The sequence below is a fragment of the Hoplias malabaricus genome, chromosome 3 (assembly GCF_029633855.1).
Source record: "Hoplias malabaricus isolate fHopMal1 chromosome 3, fHopMal1.hap1, whole genome shotgun sequence".
Lineage (NCBI taxonomy): Eukaryota > Metazoa > Chordata > Actinopteri > Characiformes > Erythrinidae > Hoplias > Hoplias malabaricus.
The window spans coordinates 17,063,510-17,087,677 of NC_089802.1; the positions used below are offsets into that span (position 1 = coordinate 17,063,510).

Genomic DNA, 24,168 nt, shown 5'->3' on the forward strand with positions numbered 1-24,168 from the left:
TTCTGCTAACTAGGGTCTCTGTGGTTACATGAACAGACTGAGCCTAAATTAAGTAAACCACATATATTATGGTGTTGTTGTTATTGTAAAGCCCTAGTGGACCAGAAACTGTGTTTTCTTTCTAATTAGGTTACCATTGTTCTTGCGCGTACATAATATAAAACTACTCCTCTTTAAGGTTATATATCAGTCTTTAGTGTTTTCTGTACACTCAGCCTTTACAGAACCATCTTCTCTGTTTGTCAGGACACTTAACAAGTTAAAACCAATGACCAAGAGAAGCAATCACCTGAGCTCATTTTTCAGCCTGCCATATGTCCATTTGTTCAAATGCCTATACCAGCATTCCCTGGATGCCCATTAGAAGTAAAATGAATAAGAAACTTAGCATTTTTAAGATGGCACCATATGGCTGCTGGATAATGTTACCAAAAGCCAATATTTCTCATGTTATGTGGAGTGCATCAGTAACCACAGCATTGGTGACTTTTACATGTGAGAAATTTCCATTGATGTGGAGGCAAATATTGTGTTTTAAGAGAGACGTGCTGCCATTAAAGTTATGTCTTTTCCAGGAAGTCTGTGGTCATTTCAGCATGACAGTGCCAGTCCTCATTTTGTATGTGCTTGGCTTTGTAGACAGAGTTTATATATGTGATTGATTAACCTGTCTGAGGTTCAGTCATGGCACATCATGTAGGTAAGACAAGATAAGGCAATGGTAACCAAAGATTTTTGCACAGCTGAAGCCTTGCATCAAGCTACAATCAGCCAAAATTCCACTTGTAAAAACTAAATAATTTGTTCCCAAATGATTAAACAGTGTAATTAAAAGGAAAGGTGATATATAACACATTGGTAAACATGCCACTGTCCCAACTTCTGGAGTGTGTTGGCGGCATCATATTCTAAATGTGTTTACATTTACAAAATACTATTAAGTTGTTTAGTGAGAACATTGGAAATCTTTTCTTTGTGATTTTGTTAGTTAAATAATACTTCAAGAGAATTAAAAAATTAAAATGAATTACTTTTACTGCATTTTACACCAAGTCACAACTTTTCTGAAATTAGAGTTCAGTGCTCAGCTTCAGTAGCGTAGTGGGCTGGGATTGTCAGGCCAAGAGCTGTTAGTCAAGGATGTTCATCATAATGCTGTAAGTAAAATTTCTGTAAAGTATTATCGGTAACTTTTATGACTTTTTCTAAATTAGTTTATATAATCATATTCTAAATTAATTCACGTATTCTTAATTCTATTGTCTGGGATTTTAGGAGTGGTGTGGTGGAAAATCAAATTGACACAAATCTCCAAGATGTAACTAAAAAGCCAAGACATATCTGATATCCATATTATGCCCAATAGACTTAAGACTTACATTGCAAGCAAACACTCTTCCATATTTTTCCATAAAAACATTCCCAAAATTTCTCTCAACTCACTCAGATCATATCTAGGTCACAGTGACTGGTTGATATGGTTTAGAGAAGGGTATGACTACATGCTGTGCTATAAAACTGAAAAACAATCGTCTTTGCCATTTTCACTAAAGCGTATGTCATAAAGACAGATTATATTTTGATTTCTGCCGTTTCTGTTTTTGTCCTTCCGTCTGATAATTCAAAAAGAAACAGTCGTTTTTAAACCTATATAAAGTCATGCACACAAAGAGATGGTAGAAGCCAAGACACCAGCTTTGTTGTCAAGATCATCTGCCTTCTGTCATACAGTGTTCTATCAAGAATTCTTTGCAACCTCCATGAAGATCCAGATTTGGTATGAGTGGGTTGTGAGAAATCACAAGAATGCATTTACAGAAAAGGTCAGGGTGACGATTTACTTATAGTGTTTGTTTACACCATTAGTCTCTGAGCTCTAGTTTAAGCCCAAACCTAAAGAAAATCATTCGGACACTACACAACAGCGACTGGTTGACTACTAAGTGGAAAATGGTGTACATTTCTGCTGAAGCTTTTATTTAAGCCAGAGTGTGCATAGCACACAAATAAAGAATTATATTTCATGAGCTCAAAATGCAGTATATCCAAAAAGAAAAGTGGAAAAGAGTATGGAATTCTAGTTTAATAATGCTCAGCATTCTAAAATTTAGTCTATTATGAGCACAGTCTAAATGACACTTTGCAGCAGGGTGCTCCAGTGTCATATAAAAGGTCTCAGGTCATTGCTACCCAGCTGCATGTGTAGTGAAGAGGCCACTGCCATTCTGAAGTCAACTTGGTAGAGGAAAATCTCATCAACTGCATAGTCTCTGGGCTTCTGACTGGAAAACTCAATTTCCTATTCTGCACACGGAAGCAGATCTTCATGGCTTTAATATGAGGGAGTGTGCGTGTGTGCTTTTTGTGGTTTCAGAGCTATTGATTTATTGACGTATTTATACTTCCTCTGTGAAGACATATAGGCGAGTAATATACATAGCATTGACTATACTATGATCCCTTGTTTAGTTAGTAGACCTAAGTACTATACAAATTACAGCAGCGGATCCATCCAGCAGATTCAGTGATTAAAGATGACTTCCATTACATTTAATGCTTGTGCTGTGTCTGCACATATACGAAAAAAAAATTCTATTTCTGTTTCAAGGAGGTCTTCCAAGATAAAAGGTTCAAACCTGCATACGTTTAACACAAACACCAAGACTTGACAAGGATTTTTCTTTTAAATTAATAAAATCTTTCAGACACTGAAATGGACAGTTTGACTCCAAAATATGACACCGTAAAGCTGCACTTTCTCCAGGTCTCTAAGAATAGCTCTATCCCCAGAGGATTTAAGGTAGGGATGATGATTTGACTGCAGGCTCAGCTCAATAAGAGAAAGTCATCTATTTTTCAGCAGGTTCTTCCCACTCCGCAATCAACAGGGCAATGTGACTGGCTTTTTCGATCATGTCTGAGTCAATTAAACAAACAATTCAGGCCAGGGTCCATCTGAGGCTTAGTCGCTGCAGAATAGGGCCACGCGTGGGATGCTCACTTCTTTATCAGTGCCTGGCCAGATGAAATTCTGTTCTGTCCCTTTTTTTAAACTGGCCTCACCAACACTAACTCATTACTCTCAGCCTCGTCAGCCTCATGCCTGGCTGTGTCTAGGCAACAGACTGAGTTCTCCCCCTCTGCTACCAAACCTGGCGGAAGTGTGAGACCTGTTGACATGAGGACAGAACACATGAGGATATACAATTAAATTAAGGGTGGAAAAAAATAGCCCAAATTTAAACATTTCCTGGGGTTGCGTTCACTGCCTGCATCTGAAAATAGACCAGGCTCTAGTTTTCATAAGCCCTCAGTGATGGCGATCTGAGGACATAATCATTGCAATGGACTTAGCTGACCCCTCAGTTTGCAAAAGAGGGCTGAACATGGGCAGGAGTTTAGTGCCCTATGAAAAATTTGATTTATTTGACTGCAGTGTTGTGGCATTCAATAATTGGTTTTCGCATGCTATAATTGTCCAAACCCAGGAATATCAGTGGAAATGGAAGCAACGCAGACTTCTTGTTGCTTTTGTTTTAACTGAAGTGTTATATGGTGGCAGGACTAGCAGAGATGGATGGGGCTAATCAGAGTGACAGCAGCAGGATGCTGGTTCAGGGGACAGCTCTGTGCTTCTGTCACTACACTACCACTGGTGATAGGAGCTGACACTCTGTGTCCCACATAGTGAACACTGACACTTAGTAGGGTCAAAACTGGGGTTTAGTGTTAACAACCATGAGACAGCAGCATGCTGAGCCTACAATAATTCAGAGCTGAAGCATACAAACAAAAGTCATTTCTAATCTGGTGTAGGCACCCTCTTGTTCAAATAGAGCTTATGAAAACGTTCATATCCTTCAGCATGTCTATGAATAAGACATTAGCAACAACATACACAGAATTTATTAAAGGATATTACTGTATATCATGATTATTATTTCAACCAGTGATGATATTAAACAAATTATCCAGTGTGACCTTTTTTTTTTTTATTTGCTTTGTCATTGCCTTTAATTCAACCATTGGCTTTGTACAAGCATTCTATTCTGCAGTAATCAATAGTAAAAATTAAGATGTATATAACATAAAAGATGTCATGTCCATGGCATCATGCACGTCATTAAAATAATGTGAATCAGCATTTTCCCGCGTTCACTCCAAATATCGGTCCACACTCCAACAGAAAGTTTATTGCTAAAATTGAACAAAAAAATCTGTTGCTGTTTAGCGTTTCCCAATCAGCAACCAAACCATCCACCACTCCATCCACATTATGATGACCTGAATCATTTTATTTTATTGAACCTTTAATTTAACCATGCAAGTCATTAAGAACATCCATCAATACATCCATTATCTGTAACCGTTTATCCAGTTCAGGGTCGCAGTGAGCCTACCTGGAATCATTGGGCGCAAGGCAGCAATACATCCTGGAGGGGGCGCCAGTCCTTCACAGGGCAACACACACACACACACACACATTCACACCTACGGACACTTTTTTTTTGAGTCGCCAATCCACCTACCAACGTGTGTTTTTGGACTGTGGGAGGAAACCGGAGCACCCGGAAGAAACCCATACGGGGAGAACACACCAACTCCTCACAGACAGTGACCCGACAGACAGTATGGGACTCGAACCCACAACCTATGCTAAGTGACTGCAACACTACCTGCTGTGCCACCGTGCTGCCCTCATTAAGAACAAATTCTTACTAAAAGTAGATCTCACTCAGTAGGCACCCCTGATTAAAGGCTAGAGTTCACAAAAAAAATATATATCTGTACACCTCCAGCTGACGCCCCCAGAAAAAGCATTAGTTGGGCACAGGAGTAGATTAGAAAACATTAATTTATTCATTCATTGTCTGTAACGGCGAATCACTGGGCACAAAGCACACCCTGGAGGGGGCGCCAGTCCTTCGTGGGGCGAAACCCAAACACATACTAACATCTAGGGACTTTGAGTTACCAATTCACTTACTAGCCTGTGTTTTTGGACCGTGGGAGGTAACCGGAGCACCCGGAGGAAACCCACGCAGACACAGGAAAAACAAGATTAGAAAATATGTTTATTGGCTTTGAGGGCATTCACCAAGAGTACTGAATTCTGTACTGTTTCTGCATAGACACTTCTAGAATGCCACATGTGGAAAACATTTAAAATAGACTCAAATTATATCTTTGATTTCATGTGCATGTTATCACCGCGATGCTGCATGACACACCCAGCCGGTGTGAAAGGCTACGCTGATTAATGTTGACACCGTTACAGTGTCTGGTGAACAGATCATGTACATAGGCTGCAATAAAATGCTCACTTGACTGGAACAAATGAATGATCCTGTAATGCTTGCCTGTGGTACTTTGTAGATTTTTTTTAACACTATATTATCATTTGTCTAGTAAACGCTCACAGACTTTTTAATTAAATTAATATTTTGAGTATGTGCAACAGTCCTGACTGTCAACAAACACAGCATATGTTTGCTAAGACCACAAAAAATAAAACTCATCAACTCTTCAAAGAGACCAATGCCACAGGGAGCATGATCAAGCCTGATCTTAGCTGATCATCCTCATCATCACCCCGCAAATCCATCCTGATCTTCTCAAGGCACAGCAAGGAGCACCAAGATACTGGCCTAATTTCCAAATACAACACACTCCATCTATCTCCTCTAAAATGCCACTGTGGCGTGTTCACTAATAGGGAGGTGGGTCTCCCAAGAGGTTTTTGCTCACACAGTAGTGACATCAGATTCCCACGATATGGCAGCTTCATTCCTACGAGGATGCAAAAAGAATAGAAACAAATGGAAAAGGAGAGCCCCCAGAGTGCATTTTTCACATGTTGCTTTAGGTAGCTGCGTTTCCCAGTAAAAACATGAAAGGCCAGGTATAATCTGTGTGTTTGTCTCTGTGTTTGCTCTCTGTGTTGAGGAAGCTAGGAAGCTATAAGTGCAGAGCAAGGAAAAGGGCAGGACAAATGAAAACACTATCTCTGAGCTTCCATGACCTTTATATTAAACAAAAAAAAAAAAAAGCACAAAAACGTAGGCCTCTGGCAACCGCCTACAAAAACCCAAATTATTTACTAATTATTTCAAAATCATTCTGTACACGATGTGCTGCCTTGCCATTGTCCCAGCTCCTGCTTTGCAGTGTGTGCATCAGCATGCACAGGGCAGGAATTTGACAACTTGACCTTTTGTGCGAAATTACTTTTGCCCACTCATTAGCATGAGGACTGTGATTACGCACTAATGCACATGGCAATTCTGGCTAGACCAATAAGTGTATCTTCCAAAAAGTGAAACAATGGAGGGGCATACAGTAAAATTATAGTGAAAATGTGTAAAGAGGCCCAATCACAGTTCTATAAGGTTTTAACTCCAGCCCCAGTGTAGCTGCTAACTAAAACAAAATGGAAAATGTGACAGAAGTTTCCATTTTGTAAAGCAATTTGCAAATGTCTCTATTCAATATCAAAGTTTTCTTTTTGTGTGCCTTTATCTGAACATAGATTTTGTGATTTCCTTGGCAAGCTGTGCCTTGATGAAGCTACAAAGACATTGGCCTACAGTCAAGTACACCCTCAAAATGTCTAACACAAAAACACTAGTTGAATTAAAAAATTTAAATAACTAAATACTCCTAGATTAATGTGTGGTTTTGTTGCTGTTACATTTACGACATCTTGTGAGTTTACTTTAAGGGTCACATATACAAACAATATATTTATATATCACACAGATATGTAAAATAATTTTAATTTTGCAACACTTTTTTATATTTTTGTTCAAGTGTTTTAATACGTAAACTGATTTAATATTGGATCTTCAGAATAATATTTCATTTTATTATTGTAACATTGCATCATGTTTTACTTCATGTTTCAGAGGACTCGCTTACATACGTCCTCTAAATGATCATTAAGAATAAACACTTTAAAACTGTGTGGCAACTTTTATATTTAATCCACACAAAGGAAACAAGCAAGTAAAATAACTATGACTTACTTTGTAGGGAAGAAACAGGGAATTGACACAGGAAATTAGACCAGCTGTGTCTTCTGCATCAGGCTGGCCACAGATAACTATCTGAGAGAGAGAGAAAAGAAAGGAAAAGAAAGGGTGGGAGGAAGGAAAGAAGGAAGAAAGGAAAGAAAAGGGGATCAGTTGTGCTTGTTGCAGTAATGAGGTAAGCAGGTGTGCTGGGGTACAGGCTGCCCTTGCCTGGACCTGCAGTTTGTTATTTCTCTTCTTCAGAAGACTTCTTCTAGCGCAGGTGAACTCCAATGGTCACAGCACATTTTCACAGCTTTTAAAATGCACTGGCAGAGGAGGAACGTTTGAGAAAATGTCTTCACTTGGAAACTGAATTGCAGCAAATAAAAAATGATTTTTTTAAAGAAAGCAAAAAAAACACGACAAAATAAACTAGCAAACTAAGAAATTGAAATATGGTATTGTTCTAAAATGTTTTACATTTAAAATACTGATAAAATACAACACAAATAAAATGTGCCATAAGATATGTACAAGGAACATTTTCCCACTATGCTGAATTCAGTGAATACACTTATTTTGACATAAAAAGGTACAGCAATGGTTTTTTGTGTTTGGCTGAACAGTCCTGATCTGTTTGTGTATTAATTACCTGTTTGAAAGTGTAGTGATGTGCCAGGAGGCCTCTGACCATCTCAGGGAGGGCAATTGGCACCTTAGTTAGTCTATCAGAAAAAGCAGTCAGCAGCTGTTGAGAGCGCTGCATCCATTCTCGATTGGCTGTCAGGTGGGAGAGGCGTAGCAAATTCATTGAAGACACAGAGTTTGCACTGGGTTCTGCCCCATCCTGATCTAGAAAGAGAAAATAAAAAGTTCTAACACTCTCATAAATAAAGTTTTCTTAAAGGTTTTTAAAATGTTTGTTGCCTTTGCCGTACAATTTGTGGAAGAACTTCTAATTATTAGAGAATTCATTTACGCTGTGCTTATATGAACTACAAAAGTCCTTCACTCTCAAAATCACATCTCCAAAACAAAACTCTCTAAAGAGGCCTCTGACAAAACAGGGAGCAGATATGGCATCACCTCAAAGAACCCTGTTTTTAAGAGTGAATACTAAGAGTAACCAAAATATTTGCCAAGGGACATTCAGATTGTTTTCTCTCACTCTGAAGGTATAAAAGCCATGCTCTGGAAAAGTTAAGTGTCATTGAATTGATAACTCAAATTATCAACATGACCTTTGCTCATTTATCACGCCTCATAGGGCTGAAAGTGCCTGATATTGCAGGTGAAGTGGCCAGTGGTTGTGAGCTGACTGGTTTTATCTGCTTTTCAGTGTTTATGTGGATGTATCCTGAGAGAAGTTTCCCATGCTCTGTGACCTCATGCAGACAGAGTTGGGGATAGTCTGGTGGCTGAGAGACGTACTGAGGTGGTGACTGACACAGAACACAACACTGCCCCAAACAGATGCAATCAAATAATATAATATAATTTGATTCTAGAATGTAGTTCCCTAAAACTCCATAAGTGTGAATAATCTGCAGTACGTTGTATATAATTCATTTGTAATTACATACAATTGGTAAAATTTAATTTTAAAAATTACACCTATAATCACTGCTGTGATATGCTCCATTACCACCCCAAATTACATAAATTATCCTGATTCTAGTGCTAGATTTCTAACCGTCAGCTGGAACCCCTTTATACATCGTGGTTGTGACAGTTGCTTGCCATTCCCTGCGGTTGGTTTGGTCAATAGTGTGGTATTATAATATATATATAATATTGCGGTTATTGTGACAGCCCTAAAAAAACAAACTGATAATAATTAATGTAAAATTCAGAATATCTTGAATTTGAAATGCAGTGAGCAAACTGTAGATAACACAAGACGTGATCATAAATACAGAAAATGTATTATTATTATTATTATTATTCTTTTCCCAATATCTTTATTTGATTTTCAGTATGATAGAAAAAAAAATGAGCAATGATAAAAAAGACAATTTAGAGAAAAAAAAAACCTGTATATGATGTTCACGATTGATTTTATATTGAGAAAATATATTATGAATTATTTCAATTCTTCTTTAATACTGTAGTCCAGTAATGTGACTTATGTACAGTAATGTGTTTAGACCAGTAAATAGTCCTTCATCAGTGGATATATGACACTGTTAGCTGGATATTTTTGGTTGGTGGATTATTCTCAGTCCAGCAGTGACACTGAGGGCTTTAAAACCTCCAGCAGCATTGCTGTGTCTGATCCACTCATACCAGCACAACACACACACACACACACACACAAACACAAGCTCTACAGAAAGAGCAAGATAACTCTATAGGCAATCATTCCAAACCACACACCGTCTCAATTCAAGGCACTCCAAATAATGGTGAAAAAAAACTGTATGCAAGCAGCAATCAACAAAACCCAGGTCCCAGAATGAAGCACGCTATCTGTGATTTGCTGGCAGCCAGAAAAAGGGAGGGTTACAAGCGGCTAGTTTTGGGCAGGCCGTAAAATAGAGAATGGCATGCGGTCTGGGAGGCAATCCGTCTTTCAGTGACAGTGTGCTGGAGGAACTCACTTCTGACACACTGCAGCACCACACAGCTCCTAATAGAACTCTATATGCCAGACTCACTATATAATGGCGCAGTCACTCTGAAAAGATGAAAAAATCTGTCTAACGTCCCTTTTAATTTATCAGCACCAACAACAAAAGCATAACAGTTCACTTTTTTCCCCTCTTCAGCCATATCTCACTGGTGTCAGTGTCATTTACACAGTGCCATCAGTCACAGGCCGAGGCATGGCTGTGAGTGTCTGTCTGTGTCTCAGTATTAGCAAGTACTTCTGGTTCTAAGTGATAATATAGACTCCAGCTATTCAGGACCTTAAACCGAGACTCCAATGCACCTGGCAAAAAATGCATTCACAGAAAAATGAGCTGAAACATTTGGAATTAATTTTTTATAACTAAAATAATAATATGCCAAACCTATAATTTTATGAAATGCTGTACAATTCCATCATAAATTTAGACTTCCTAAGGTCTCAGATATGCAGGTTACATTTACCAAAACATGTGCAGTTCATATTTATGTATCCATAATAATTTATTTTTAATGGACAAAATAACAGTGAGGGTTTATTTATTTTGCATTCCTTTTGACAGAAAATGAATTCAAAGAAACAGTATAAAAATATCGTGTTTGTTCCATGCCATCACTGTCAATAAAAATCTGATGCATCTCCAAAATAATAACTTTACAGAAGACAAATATTTTGTCATTTGTAATGTAAGTTAATGTAACAACATTGTTTTAAAAGTTGCATGCAACTATCAATTAAGCCCCTAAATCCTTTCCAAGTGACATTCAAAGTGGGCTGTAAATTTATACGTATGCCTTCATTCAGTATTCACAGCTTTATAAATATGCAATGAGCACCTATCACCCTCTAACCATCTGCATACAATTCAATCTGACCTGGCATGTCTCACCCTGAAACTTGACAGTCTTGATTCCTTATGTTTATGATGTAAGAAACTCTGGTGGTCTTCAATTCAATCTGAAATGCTCAGCAATGGCAGACATCTTATTTCTCTCTCATGATGCATCTTCCTAGCATAAAAACAACCACTACGTCCCTTGATCCTGTCCTTTTGTGATTTCAGCACCATATAAAGGAAACATGAACTTACGAGATTAAAAAGGGACAACTGAAGAATAAAGAAATGTGAGAATGAAAACAAAATCAAGAGTTAAATAAAACATTATAGAAATGGGATAAAGGTGAGACCAAAACAGAGAGTTAACTAAGACCACAAGACAGAGTGGTGCCAGAGTGATGAAGTATTTCACTGCGTGTGCTGGCATGCTATCAGCAGTGGGGTGATGGGAGTGCTATGCAGTGGAGTGATGCTGAACACTGAGTGACAGCAGGACATCTCCATCACTCTGTTCAAATGACTCACTCCCTTATACTCCCACACCCATCAGCCCAGTCAAGAACGCACAGCACACTCAGTCCATCCATGTCAAAGTCTACTCATTTTCTAGTTCCAGGTAATTAAATGAATTCTAGTTCATTTTCTATTTAATTACTAGTTTTACCTCTACAGTTGCACAGGTGGCAACCCTGATCAAACCATCAAACCATGGACCCCCCAGCCTCCCCCAGTCCCCAGGAATTCTGGTGGGTCTTCTGCTCCCATATCCTATGGAAGCTAAAGAATGCTGCATTAATCTGAGTAATATGCATAGGGAGCCCCTTGCATTGAATCTGGATGTGTTTTCTGTTGCTTGCCTTTTTGCATATACTCAAACAATTCACATAAACATTACTATTATATCTCAAATAACATACATGATGTATATGACCAGTGATTCTAACTTTTTAATCCAGTGTTTATGGTGTATATTACTAGAACTCTATTTGCCTCACCCTGTTTGAGGGACAGCAGCAATGTGGGGTCTGAAGGGTCACTGGAGAAGTAGCCACTGCCCTGGGCATCCCAGAAGAGCTGATCCTGCCTTTGCTGGAGTTCCTCAGCCCACTGTAACCACTGCACAGTCTGAGTGGCCTCATAGAGGTCCAGCAGACCACAGATCACAAAGGCATAGTCATCCAGAAAGCCTGCAATTGGTGAGGCTCTAGAGAGATGAGAAAAGAGTCACCATTGATCATGGAATATGACGGCGCCCTCTATAATTATAGTGTTCTTTGGCTTCTAATAAATTATTATTATTATTATTTTTACATAATATAGGACAACAATGCAAAAAAAAAGGGGAAAAATCCAAGCTTTAATTCAAGTGCCTTTATTTGGTGGGAAAAATAATATCACACATTAAGAAATAAATCTTTTGAATGAAATCATGTGTGCCACAATTATTGACACCCCTGGTGTTAGTACTTTATACAACCTCCTTTTGCCATCAAGCCAGTACTTAATCTTCTCCTATAACTCATCACAAGATGGGAGAATACAAAAAGAGGGATCTTGGACCATTCCTCTTTGCACAACCTCTCTAAATTGTCCAGAGTCCTGGGTCTTTTCCTGTACACTCTCCTCTTCAGCTCACCCCACAGGTTCTCTATTGGGTTGAGGTCTGGAGACTGAGATGGCCATGAGAGGAGCTTGATTTTGTGCCTTGTGAACCATTTTTGAGTAGATTTGGCCACATGTGTAGTGTCATTATCTTGCTGAAAGACCCAGTGACGACCCATATTCAGCTTTCGGGCAGAGGCCACCAGATTCTGATTCAAAATGTCCTTACAAGGTTCCCAGGTCCTTTGGAGGAGAAACAGGCCCACAGCATCACCGATCCTCCCCTGTGGGCATGAGGTGTTTTCTGCATACCCATTCTTGGTGTTACACCAGACCACTTAGAGTGTTTGTTGCGAAAAAGCTCTATCTTGGTCTCATCCGACCAAAGCACACGGTCCCAGTTAAAATCCCAGTACCGCTTGGCAAACTCCACCCATTTACGCTTATGAGTATAACTCATAAAGGGCTTTCTCCGTGCATGCCCCCAAACAGCTTGTTGGCATGTAGATAGCACCTAATGGTTGTTTGGGAGACCTCGTAACCCCAAGATGCTACCATTTGATTAAATTCTCTCACAGTGAGCTTTGCAGAACTTTTTACTTCTTTTACCATCCTTCTCACTGTTCGTGGTGGCAAGATACACTTGCGTCCTCTTCCAGGCTTGTTTGTCACAGTTCCAGATGTTTTGAACTTTTTGATGATTGCTCTGACTGTAGATAAGGGCATCTGCAGGTGAGTGGCTATTTTCTTGTAGCCATTGCCTGATTTTTGAAGGTCAACACTCATCTGCTTTACTTGAATAGTGTATTCTCTTGTCTTTCTCATGTTTAAGAGCGAATAAGAGAAAGAGGCCTCTGTGTAGTGCCATATTTATACCCCAGGGAAACAGGAAGTGATGAATTCCTAATTAAAGGTTCCTAGATCCACTTTATGCACTACAGTAGAATGACATAAATGGTTCAAATACGTTTATTTCCAAGAACTTGTTAAGGGTGCCAATAATTGCGGAGCAGAATGACCAATTTATGAGAAATAATTATTTCAGGATTTTTTGCAGGATATAATATAGTCAGGATTTTTTTTTTATTGAGTTGAAGGTTGCTTTTTTCTACATTTTTTCAGAGTGAGATTATGCTTCTGCAATTAAAAATTAATTTATTGTAAGGCTTTTAACACATTTTAATTAGGGGTGCCAATAATTATGGAGGGCGCTGTAAAAACAAGTACGTACAGAGTGTACAAATGGTTTACCAGGAACTTTGCAGCAAAATATACAGAAATAAAAAAGAAAAAAATAATTCAAGAGAAAAGCATTTCCTGTTTTTCTGAGACTGTAATAGCATTGTCAATGTAATAGAACAGGTTTGTTCATGATGTTCATGGGGGCTTTATGCATATTTTGTGTTAACTTAAAGGAACATTCTGGTGTTATGCTAAAAAGTAATCTATCATTTCTATAAATTTCATACTAGAAAAGGATGCTATAAAAAATGATGCAATTTTAACTCCCTTAAATATTTATTTAAATGACAAATCTGAACAACTTAATTATATTTTGTAAATATGCACACGTTTAATTTGATGTCTGCTAAACAAAACATTGAGAATTTATAGAACATTTATATTACATCACTTTGGAATATTATAAAATAAGCAGTAAATTGGTGACAGGTGAGTGTATCATGTCTGAGTATGAATAAAGAGCATCCAACAAAGCCTTAGACTTCGCAAACAATGATTGGTCGTGGTTCACCACAACATTTTTGAGGAGCCCATGTGGTTGGGTACATTCCTGAACGGCGCTTCCATTTATTCCTGCCATTTCTGTCCATCAAACCAGTGACATTTTTGTCCCACCTTACTTTTCTAAACTTTAGGCCACGGCTACCCCAAAATAATTTAGGTGTTTCACAACCTATAGTAAATAAAAATTAAGGAAATCTGAAGAAATCTCAGTCAATAGGGCAACGCCAAAATCAGTGCAAAATCCAACATCTGTCATATTATGTGGAGCATTATTGAATATGGCTTGGATGCCTTGCATATATTTGAAGGTCTACACAGAGGAATATAGTAGGATTTTAGGGAGACATGCTGTATGCTGTCCTCAAAGTGACATAATTCCTTCGTAAGTCTTCGTAAAAACAACGTGGGTGTGCTTGCCCGGCCTGCCTGCAATCCAGCTTTGTCTGCTATTGAAACTGTATGATGAATCATGAAGAGGAGAATCAGACAATGGCAGACACAGACTGTTCAGAAAGTGAAGTCTTATATCAGTATTAATCGCGGAATGGTAACATATTCCACTTGCAGAATTGAAACAATTAGTATTTGTATTTTTGTCAATGCTTTCGTGTTTGTGATTCTTATTTTATTTATTGCATTTTACAGAATGCTGCAATATTTCCAGAAAGGTTGAGTGTCATTTCTCATGTTGTTATATATTTTATAGCATAGCACAAGATGCCCAAGCCTACTTAATTTAAGAATCAATGGTTTTGTGACTCTGATGATATGATTTTGCTTTGTAACAGCCTCCCTCTTCACAAGAAGCTTTTCCGTATAATGTGTAGTTTTTTTGCCGTGCTCTTATATATAATACGCTACTGTAAATATTGGTAATGTGAAAACCTCATTGGTGGGAATGTGTAAGTGTGCATCTATGATCTAACACATAATTCTAATGATTTTGAATGCTTTGGAAGACTTGGAATAAAGGGAACACAGTCAAAACTTGGTGAAAGACATGTCTTCTGAGGATGTCAGTGAATTACATTTACATCTACAATTGTTGTCATATGCTCAGTATAAAGTTAATTGTAGTTTAAGGCCTTTCAAATATTCATATGGCCATCACATCAAGCTGGACCTTCTTTTTGAAGCTGTGCTTGTGCCAAATTCTTCCTGCCAAATTCAAACCCACACCCCCTGACACATTTTATGTGTCTGTCAGAGGTGCGGAGTTGGATTTGGCAGGTGTTTTTCAGACCGTGTCATTTCTTAATGCACAGACACCCTATTTTAACATGATTTTTACTCTAGAGTATCAACCGGAGCATGACACAGCTACCTCAGTGCCCGAGGAGCACATGGGGTTGGGAACATTCCTCAATGGCATTTCCATTTATTCCTGCCATTACTGGCCATCAAACCAGTTCTGTCCCACCCTACTTTTCTAACCTTTAGGCCACGGCTGCCCCAAAATAATTTACATCTGTATTTATTGCTTTTTTCGTTTTTTTTTAAACCATAAAAAAAATATTACATAATGCAACATTAAATGCTGCCTTATCTGAATCAGACTCTGTATTTGTGAGAAAAGTTTTAATAGTGAGAATCTCTTTATATCTGAGTTCAAGTACAAATCATCAGGTTTTCTATGAAAAATGCCATCCCACTCTGACTGGTAATTTTTTATTGTCTGCTTCTTGGTGCAACATGAGGATTTGGAAGCGTGCCCTTGGAAGAAAAGAGGAATATCTGAATCATCAAGCTTTTAGTAAGAAGTAGAGTTTTGAAGCACAAGATCACAGCTTCTTTGTTTTTTGTGCATGCTGGTCTCATGGACCATCTGTGCAATCCTCATGATTTCAAGGAAAGGAAAAGTCTCTTAATGTGCTAAAAGTGCAATGTGTGAAACAACGTTGTAAGGCGCTGATATCTTTGGAATATTTAGCATAGTTATGAACAGCAAAGCAGTAGCCAACATTTCCATCAGTGTAAGTGGAAAACCCTTCAGGCGTGATGTTTCTATCTCTATGAACATGAAACATCATCTAATGGCTGTTTTTAAGATAAGCTCAGATTTATTTTTCTGGGTCAATAAATATATCTTTAAATAACCAGAATGTTCATATGTCTGTTAGGGAACAGGTGTTCACTGTGAAAATGATTTTAAACGTGTAATGGGCTTTTTTTCCACCCCAAGAAAAAAAAAATCACTTAAATTACACAAATAGGGTTTGCAATTAATGGCCATTTTTACTGGAAATTACATAAATTAAGGACTGGCAATGAGCTGTGCAGAGTTCTACATATGGAGACATACACAGAATGTTTTTCTACATATGGAGACATACACAGAATGTTTTTCTACATATGGAGACATACACAGAATGTCTGATGAAATGTTGGAGAGTAGTAGATATCCGTTAAGGGCTCTTATAATTGTACACTTGAAAAACAAAGCCAGATCACCAAGGAGATTCTTTGAAGTTTAAAATAGGTGACTTTGTTGATTCAACTGAACATATCAGGGACTTTTCAGCCTCTGGTCCCAAGCACCTCTAGCAAGGTGTCATTGTTGGTGGCTGAGTGTGAGAGAGCTGATAGTGACAGGACAGAAGATAACCTTGTTGCTTGGAGAATGTAAAAAGCAGGTCTAGCACTTGAGGCAGCGTTCCCTTTTCCAGGTTAAAGAAATGTTTATATAACTGACATCTCCAGAGATGAGAGAATAGCTATGTTCTTCAAGAGGCATCTAAGAGGGGAAGCTTTGACCCTCCATCTGACACTGCCATGTCACAGCAGATATTAAAAGTTCATCTAGGCAACGTTTCAGAGTGATTCAGGAAACAGGGTTGCTTTCTTTGCTCTGTGAGGGAGGTTTTGCCTCAGGTAGATTTTGTTCACAACAAGAGCACTGGGTTCAGCGGAAAGACATGAATTTGTTTCTGTTTCTGCTGCTGAACCCAAGGTGGAGAACTGCTACTGAACTTGTGAAAAGACCTGTGAGACAGCAAAAACAAATCAAACTAGGGCAGTCAATTTTTAATGAACTGCTCTGTGCCTCGATTTTCCATTCCTTCCATCTCTTGAATCCCAGGTGGTGGATCCTCCTCAAGAAACACAGCTATTTCACAGCACAATCTCTTAATCTTAAAACCATACATCTATCTCTCCTAAGGAAACTGTGTATGATCAAGCAATCTTTCTGAATCAATACACACAGAGCTACACACAAGGTCTAAAAGGCGTATGAAAATCAATAAATGATTCTGAGCATATGGGAGATTTCCTTTGCAATTACAGTAGTAGAATGACCAGATGCTTCAGTTATAACGGAAACACAATACCTGGTCTGGATATCTTAGTGTAATATTCCTGTCACAAATTAATCACAGACTAATTTTATTCCATATATAAAAGATTGCTCATTTGACGACCATTGCAGGAAATGCTCCCTCCTTCTTACCAGAAATTAATACTTATACCCCTCAATGTTTGATCTAGCTCTTGAGAAGACTTTAATTTGCCATGTAAAATATTCACAAGGAGGAACAGAGAAAGGGAACATTTCCTTGTGAGGGTAAAATTAAGCGGCGCAAATACACAATCAGCAGACGTGCTACAGTCTCTCCTCTCCTGTAATTTAATCATCTCGAACCCGGCTGTGCTTTGAGAGTCTCGGTTATTACTCTCAGAATAAGGAAATCCTCCAGCGACAAAGCAGGGCAAATTAAAAACAACCCAACAGCCAGTACTTCAGCATCCTGCTTCTCTCTAAACAAACAGCACTTCACACAGCTACTCCTGAGAGCACAAATCCCCATACAGTAATCACACTATTTACAAAGACTTTCGATAGAAGACCCAGTTTTCTACTGATTTCTGTCAAATCATGTATTATGACATTAATCAGTAATAGCTCGCCATTGATTACCAGGACACAGCACTGCATGGACAGTTAGCAGCAGCATAACATTCAGTTCATAACAGATTTGTTTATTATCATGTCACTCAGCAACCTTGTCGTCACCTTGATAATAACCTACTGCTTTCTCTCAAGTTGGTTTGGTAACATCATGATATTGACCATTATCTTTATTATATGTTACACTATATCGGAAAAGAGCAAGTCTGGTCACAGTAGGTTCGAAGCCTACCGTGAATCATTGGGTGTAAGACAGGAACACACACGGGATGGGGCTAGTCCATCAAAAGAATCATACACTCACTCGGTCGCTCACACGTTCACAAGAAAGGGACAATTTTGAACAGTCAATACATCTACCACTATGCAGTTTTGGACTGTTGGAGGAAAGTGGAGCACTTGGAAGAAACCCACACATTCATTCATTCATTATCTGTAAGCGGTGGGTCCAGAGCCTACCTGGAATCATTGGGCGCAAGGCGGGAATACACCCTGGAGGGGGCGACAGTCCTTCACAGGGCAACACAGACACACACACACACATTCACACACACCTACGGACACTTTTGAGTCGCCAAACCACCTACAATGTGCGTTTTTGGACAGTGGGAGGAAACCGGAGCACCCGGAGGAAACCCACACAGACACGTGAAAACACACCAAACTACTCAAAAGGTGTGTGTGTCCCAGCAAGAAGCACTTTCACATTCGCCAAATATTTGCCAAAGCATGATGTATTATATTTTTATACAGAACATTTTATACAAGAGCACTTTTGGTGGGCTACAGTATCTTCCACATTTTGTTATCACATAATACCAGACACATAAAAGGTACTGTGGTTTAATTGATAATAACATTCTTTTAGAAGTAAAATATTAACTGTAGTTTGGTCCTTCTTATTCCCACTGCAGTGGGATGAGTATCAAAGAAATGGAGAAATGCCAGCTGAGAGGTGCCCACACTTTCACAGAATGAATTAAGGAAACAGCACAGTCTTCCAAGTGAAAATAAATGTGTCCTGCCAGTTTCACAGAAAAAAAAAAGAACTAAAAGATGGGTCAACTTGTTCCCTTGCGTAAAAGAACACAGCAACACAATAATGTTTGTCTCTAATCTATTTCTGCAGTTGTGTAACCTTATTTTGAGGCAGAGGGAGGTATATTACTTACGTTTGCTCTATGTCCACCTTGTCGCTGCTGTAGCAGGAGTGCAGTATCCGCTGACCCTCTTCATCCCACAGATGATCTCGGAGAAACCGTGCAGCCTGCTCTGCTCTCTGAAGCAGGGCCTGGTCCCCTAACACAGCCCCAACTCGTGCAAACCCAGACAGCATCAAACCTAGGATGAAAAACAGTTGTTGCAGAGTGAAAGCAAATAAACTCGACCGGTGCATTTCTACTAGAGCTACAACACATCAATTAAAAGCAGAGAAAACCTGTACATTCGAGGGCCAGACCAATATGAATATTTTGCCATCCATACCAATGTTAAGGAGCGAAATTGTCCAATAATATATTTGGCTGATTTACTTTTATTCAGAAATGCATATTAGAGTCGATTATGACAAGATTCTGCATATTTATGTCCCCAACATGCAATCAGCCGGTCAACACATTACATACTTTTTCTGGTGACACGAGTTCATTTTTACATTGGCCAAATGGTTGCCAAAGCACCATGTATTGTATTTTTATACAGGACAGAGGTTTCCACTGGCATTGGCAGAGAGAATTTGGCTAATTTTTCATTGGTGTTGCCCACATCCCACAAGTGCATGTTCCTTACAAATATGTTACAACAAAGAAATAATATACCAAACATGAATTTCCTAACTTTTTGTGCTAATGTGTATGCTCTCTAAATGAGGAAACAGATAAAACCTTGGTTGTGTGTTGGTAGGCCTTAACTCCCCATGTTAATATGCATTTGCTCTGAAATAGTGAGTTTTTCATAATAAAACCTCTTTCAGACAAACTAAGAATCAGATTTTAAAAAGAAAGTACATCACAAACTGCTTGCCTAATTTCATGGGTTAAAAACATTAGTACACCATAATAATTACAAATAAACTCTGTTTACTGTCCATTAATTTGCAACTGCAAATTTGAAAATATGTTGGTATGTTTTCATTTTCTACATAACTCAAACACAAAGCAGAAATTAATTTTTTAAGTAGTCCAGCCAGTGTAACTGTAATCACTATAAGCAGGTATGAGCTATAGTCTGGTTTAAGGATGACATGACTGTAAAAGCTGTGTTGAAATCGGAAATTCTCAGCAGCAGGGTATCTGTTCAACTGTGATGATTTACCAGAGGTAAATAGAGAGGAAAGTAGAATAAATAGAATAAAGTAGAGGGGAACCTATTTTTAGAAAAGAGGGGGTTTCCTTCACAAAGATACCTTAAATCAGGCTCTAGTACATTCCTATAACCTTGAAACAGTCCCAAAACTCATACTTTGGCTTAAGTGTATCAATGTAAGCCTATAAACTCTCAGTATATAACTACGTTTAACAGGGCTGCTCTACACAGAAAACACAATCCATAAAGATTTGCCACTGCTGCCACTCAGAAGCAAGGAATTCTGCTGGGATTTTTGATCTCCAGAAACACAGGCTGTGCAAGCTTAAGATCACTAACAATACGCCTGTCAGAGCATTCCATTAGCAAAGAGAACTGTGTGAGTGCCCCATCATCTCTGATTAATATGAATTACTTTGCAGGTAGAGATACGCAGTCTTAGTGAATTAGCAAAGTAATGGAGTGTAGCACACTAAGGACTGCTGTGATTAAACAATGTCTCCATCTTTCTTCAATTAAAATATCACTTCATTAGTCACTACAAGCACTGTTCGACATGTAGGGGGGCTCAGAAAAAGCCATGAAACCCTATGAAGGTTTTTGATAGCTTTTCACTACATAGGCACATGGTACAGAAAGCTTCTCCAAGAGCTTTCAAAAACTTGGCTCCACATTTCACAGCAAGCCAATCTCCTGAGAACACTTACAGCAGTGGTGCTATTAGTGAAAACAATATCACAGCTTTGAATTTACAACAGCTTTGTTGGCATACCATGATCAATAAGCAAGTGCGTTTGAGTCCGCAAGGGCTAAACCTTTGGCTTATTTTATTCATGCCTCAGCATTTCATTTATTAATTGATGGCTGTTTCCATTAGGCAACATTCTGTGGAAAGTAATTAAGAACACTAATTAGCAAAGTACATGGTTTTTCAAGCACCAATTCACTGGTGAATGTATTGCTTGCTTCAGTTAAAAGGATGAAGCTGAGAATGAAAGAGGGATTCATGGGGTACTACCATTCCAGGAGGCCAGGATTTTAGTGTCCAGATGAGGTTGAGGGCGTGCTCTGCGCACTTCAGCTAGTTTAGCCCTGGCACTGGTCAACACTTCTGACAGTCTGTCCACACTGAGGCCAAAGCGAGCAGCAGTGAGCTCCACAGAATAGCGCACTATCAACACGTTCTGGCCCTGCAGCTCACCATGTGGGTCCTGTATAGACCCCGAAAAGAAAAGACAAACACTCATCATAAACAAAGTAGAGCAAAGACATTTTAAGAGTGCTATATCAAAGAGCAGTCCATTTTGTTCAGGACACCATCTGCTATTTTTTAACAAATATGTTTTTCCCAACTGTGACCGTGAAATGGATAAGTGGAAAAGATGTTGATGTTTTTGCCCATCCGGGTTATTTAAAATATATACCTGAAGATATATCATGAGTAAAATAAGCAGTCAACATCTTGACTGAGCTGCTTTGAAGCAGCTTGCACATTGGAGGTGATATGTCATTAGCATTTTGCTACAGTAAAGGGAGACGCCAGATGTAGCCATGTACCATCTTTTGGTAAATGAATTTCATGACTCTACAGCAATGACAGAGACATTTTGGTTGCTAAATTGCTAAAGGAATAGTGGTGAGTCTTCATGCGAGCCATGTCAGCGAGGTGGAGCAGACTTCACGGTGTTCCAGCGGATTGTGGAAACTGGCAAAGTGTCATGCCCCCCATTCAGCTATGTGATGCTTCGAAGTTGACATTTCCCTTACGTGGGTAGAGAGTTCCTCGCTGATGACCTTGGTAAAGGAAGCGCTAGGTATCTGAAAGAGCACAGGCGTGGGAGAGAGCTAAAAGGTCAGCAAAGTAGGCACGACTAACACGGCCATGGTTGACAGTGAGATCCTCAGGTCTTTCAGTCTGGAAGAACTCTCACATGCTCGGGAATCTGACACTAAGGTGATCCAGGTGGTTGAAGTGGAGGCAACTGGAAATGATGGATTTTTTTTGCTAGAATTCTTGAAATAGTATTCACACTAATAGCAATCAGTAAATCAAATTCTTTGATGTCATAATTAAAAGTTTCCTGTTCGACATGGGCCACAGGAGTGCACATATGCACGGAGACACGAGCCTGAAGAGACACAATGCAGGAGAAAGGAAGGATGGAGTGAGAATATTTTTAAACAAAATAGTGGCTGGATGAAGCCAGAAGACAAACCAGAGTGATCTGTGCAGCTATTGATCTATTTTTTTTTTTTTACATGTGAACGAGACATTAGGTAGGTGAATGTTTGTTGAAAGGGGAGGTGTTGTGCTTGTTCACTTTTTAGGAATTAATCATAAGAAAATTTTATATAAAACCATCTATCTGGGAAAAAAAACATATGAGACAGCAGTCAAGAAGCCACTACTTAGAAACAGCCCAGTAAACCATTAGCCATTGATTCAACGTTGAAATAACGTAATGACTGCCGTCTAATCAACATTCTCTTAAGGTTGAAAATGAAAGTTGAAAAGATGTCCAAACACAGACATTGAAAAGACGACTATTAGACGTATTTTGGACGTCCATTCACGTTATTAATTGGTGCCGAAATAAATTACTTGTATAAAATGCGTTTTGGACGTCCACTGACGTTATCGATTGGTCACCACTTAACTAACTTATTAAGATGGAATTTGGACGTCCATTGACGTTTAAAATATGTCCTTGATGGACAGACTACTTTAAGACCTATTTTGAACGTCCAGGGACGTTCATTGTTTACTGGGAGAAACGCAAAATTTTCTCAAACAACAAATTGCTGGTTTCCCCAGTGGATAAATAAACACTAAAATTTTGGATATTATATTAAATGTTTGATATTTCTGTGGCATTTTCTATTAAGAATGTTTAATTTTCGTCCATGACAGTGGTAAATATTTTATTACCCAAGTGCAATATTTAACTAGGAATTAATAAAAGAACAGTTTCTGATTTTAACATAGTAAGTCATACAGTACACTGTAACGCAAAATAAATAAATACATTTTAACATGTTAACACTTTATATTTTCTCCAGAAATCATCTGCACCTGTTCAAGCTCAACATTGCCTTGGTCTTTCACACCATAATGATGCATGAAGATGTCAGCTTGTGTCGCACCCCCAGTGGCCCCCGCCACTGTGTCCGGGAGCAGTTCTCTGACCTCTCCAGCTGTCCACACGCAGAACGCACCTTCTCTTTTCTCACTGGACTCAGGCGTGGGCAGCGAGTCTGCATCCTCAGCGCTAAAAAAGCCTCCCATCTGTAGGAGGCAGTAGTGTGTTTAACAATCACATGAGACCAAGATCTCTACTTATTAATTAATCTACTAATTTAAAAGTATTTTAAACATTACTTGCATTGTGCATTGTATTTTCCACACTTAAGTGACCTCTCGGGTCACATTCTCTAACACTGGTATTTTCAATGAACAAGAATTTACAAATCGGAGCACAGTAAATTAGAATCATGATGAATTCTGTTAACATCTAATTAGTCAATAAATCATTAAAAAAAATTCTTATCATTCAAAAGATTTTAATTGCTCTTTTCATTCACTGACATCAGCTCATTTATCATCACGAAAGAGCCATTATGCTGCAGCACTGCTTGTATGTGGCCTGACCTCAAAATGGACCTTGTCTAGTAAGATTTTTCAATTGTGCTGACCCAGCAAAGACATAGGAAGCAATTACTAATAAGTAGAAAGATGGCCCACCTCGTGGCTGAGGTCTCTTGAGACGTACTGCAACACATCGAGGGCCACATCTGAGAACAGGCGCTCTCCAGACACCTACAGTGAGAACCACAACAGGACCACATCAGGGATAAAGAAGCATAAAACAAACTGCTGAGATATCATACTTCTCATAGAGCACTGACAAAGGAAAAAAAAAGAATCTGGTTCATTTGGGCTTACACCAAGTGAACAAGGAAAGCCAGAGGCAATCTGTCTAATGATTTAACACTACCGTTTAGACATTGTAAATCAAAATAATTTTACATATATGGACGAAAGAACTACTTGGAATAACATCTTTTTACATGTTTTTCATTGTCGCAGTCACACAGCTGCCGGGACCTGGAGGTTGTGGGTTCGAGTCCC

The 24,168-nt window shown here is 38.8% G+C and overlaps 1 protein-coding gene across 4 annotated transcripts in view; it reads right to left on the reverse strand.

Moving 5' to 3' along the window:
* spata20 (spermatogenesis associated 20) overlaps positions 1-24,168 on the reverse strand; it is a 49,237-nt gene that overhangs the window by 21,343 nt on the left and 3,726 nt on the right. For 2 of the 4 annotated variants that reach the window (XM_066662627.1, XM_066662626.1), the window contains 7 exons: positions 23,782-23,856; positions 23,113-23,325; positions 21,058-21,250; positions 18,908-19,076; positions 11,476-11,684; positions 7,666-7,865; positions 7,026-7,106 (listed from right to left, as the gene is read on the reverse strand). In XM_066662627.1, coding sequence (XP_066518724.1) covers positions 7,026-7,106; positions 7,666-7,865; positions 11,476-11,684; positions 18,908-19,076; positions 21,058-21,250; positions 23,113-23,325; positions 23,782-23,856 — 1,140 coding nt within the window. Of the gene's footprint in view, positions 1-2,904; positions 3,171-5,112; positions 5,791-7,025; positions 7,107-7,665; positions 7,866-11,475; positions 11,685-18,907; positions 19,077-21,057; positions 21,251-23,112; positions 23,326-23,781; positions 23,857-24,168 lie in introns of those variants that run through there. The other 2 variants (XM_066662628.1, XM_066662629.1) reach the window with 2 other exon arrangements.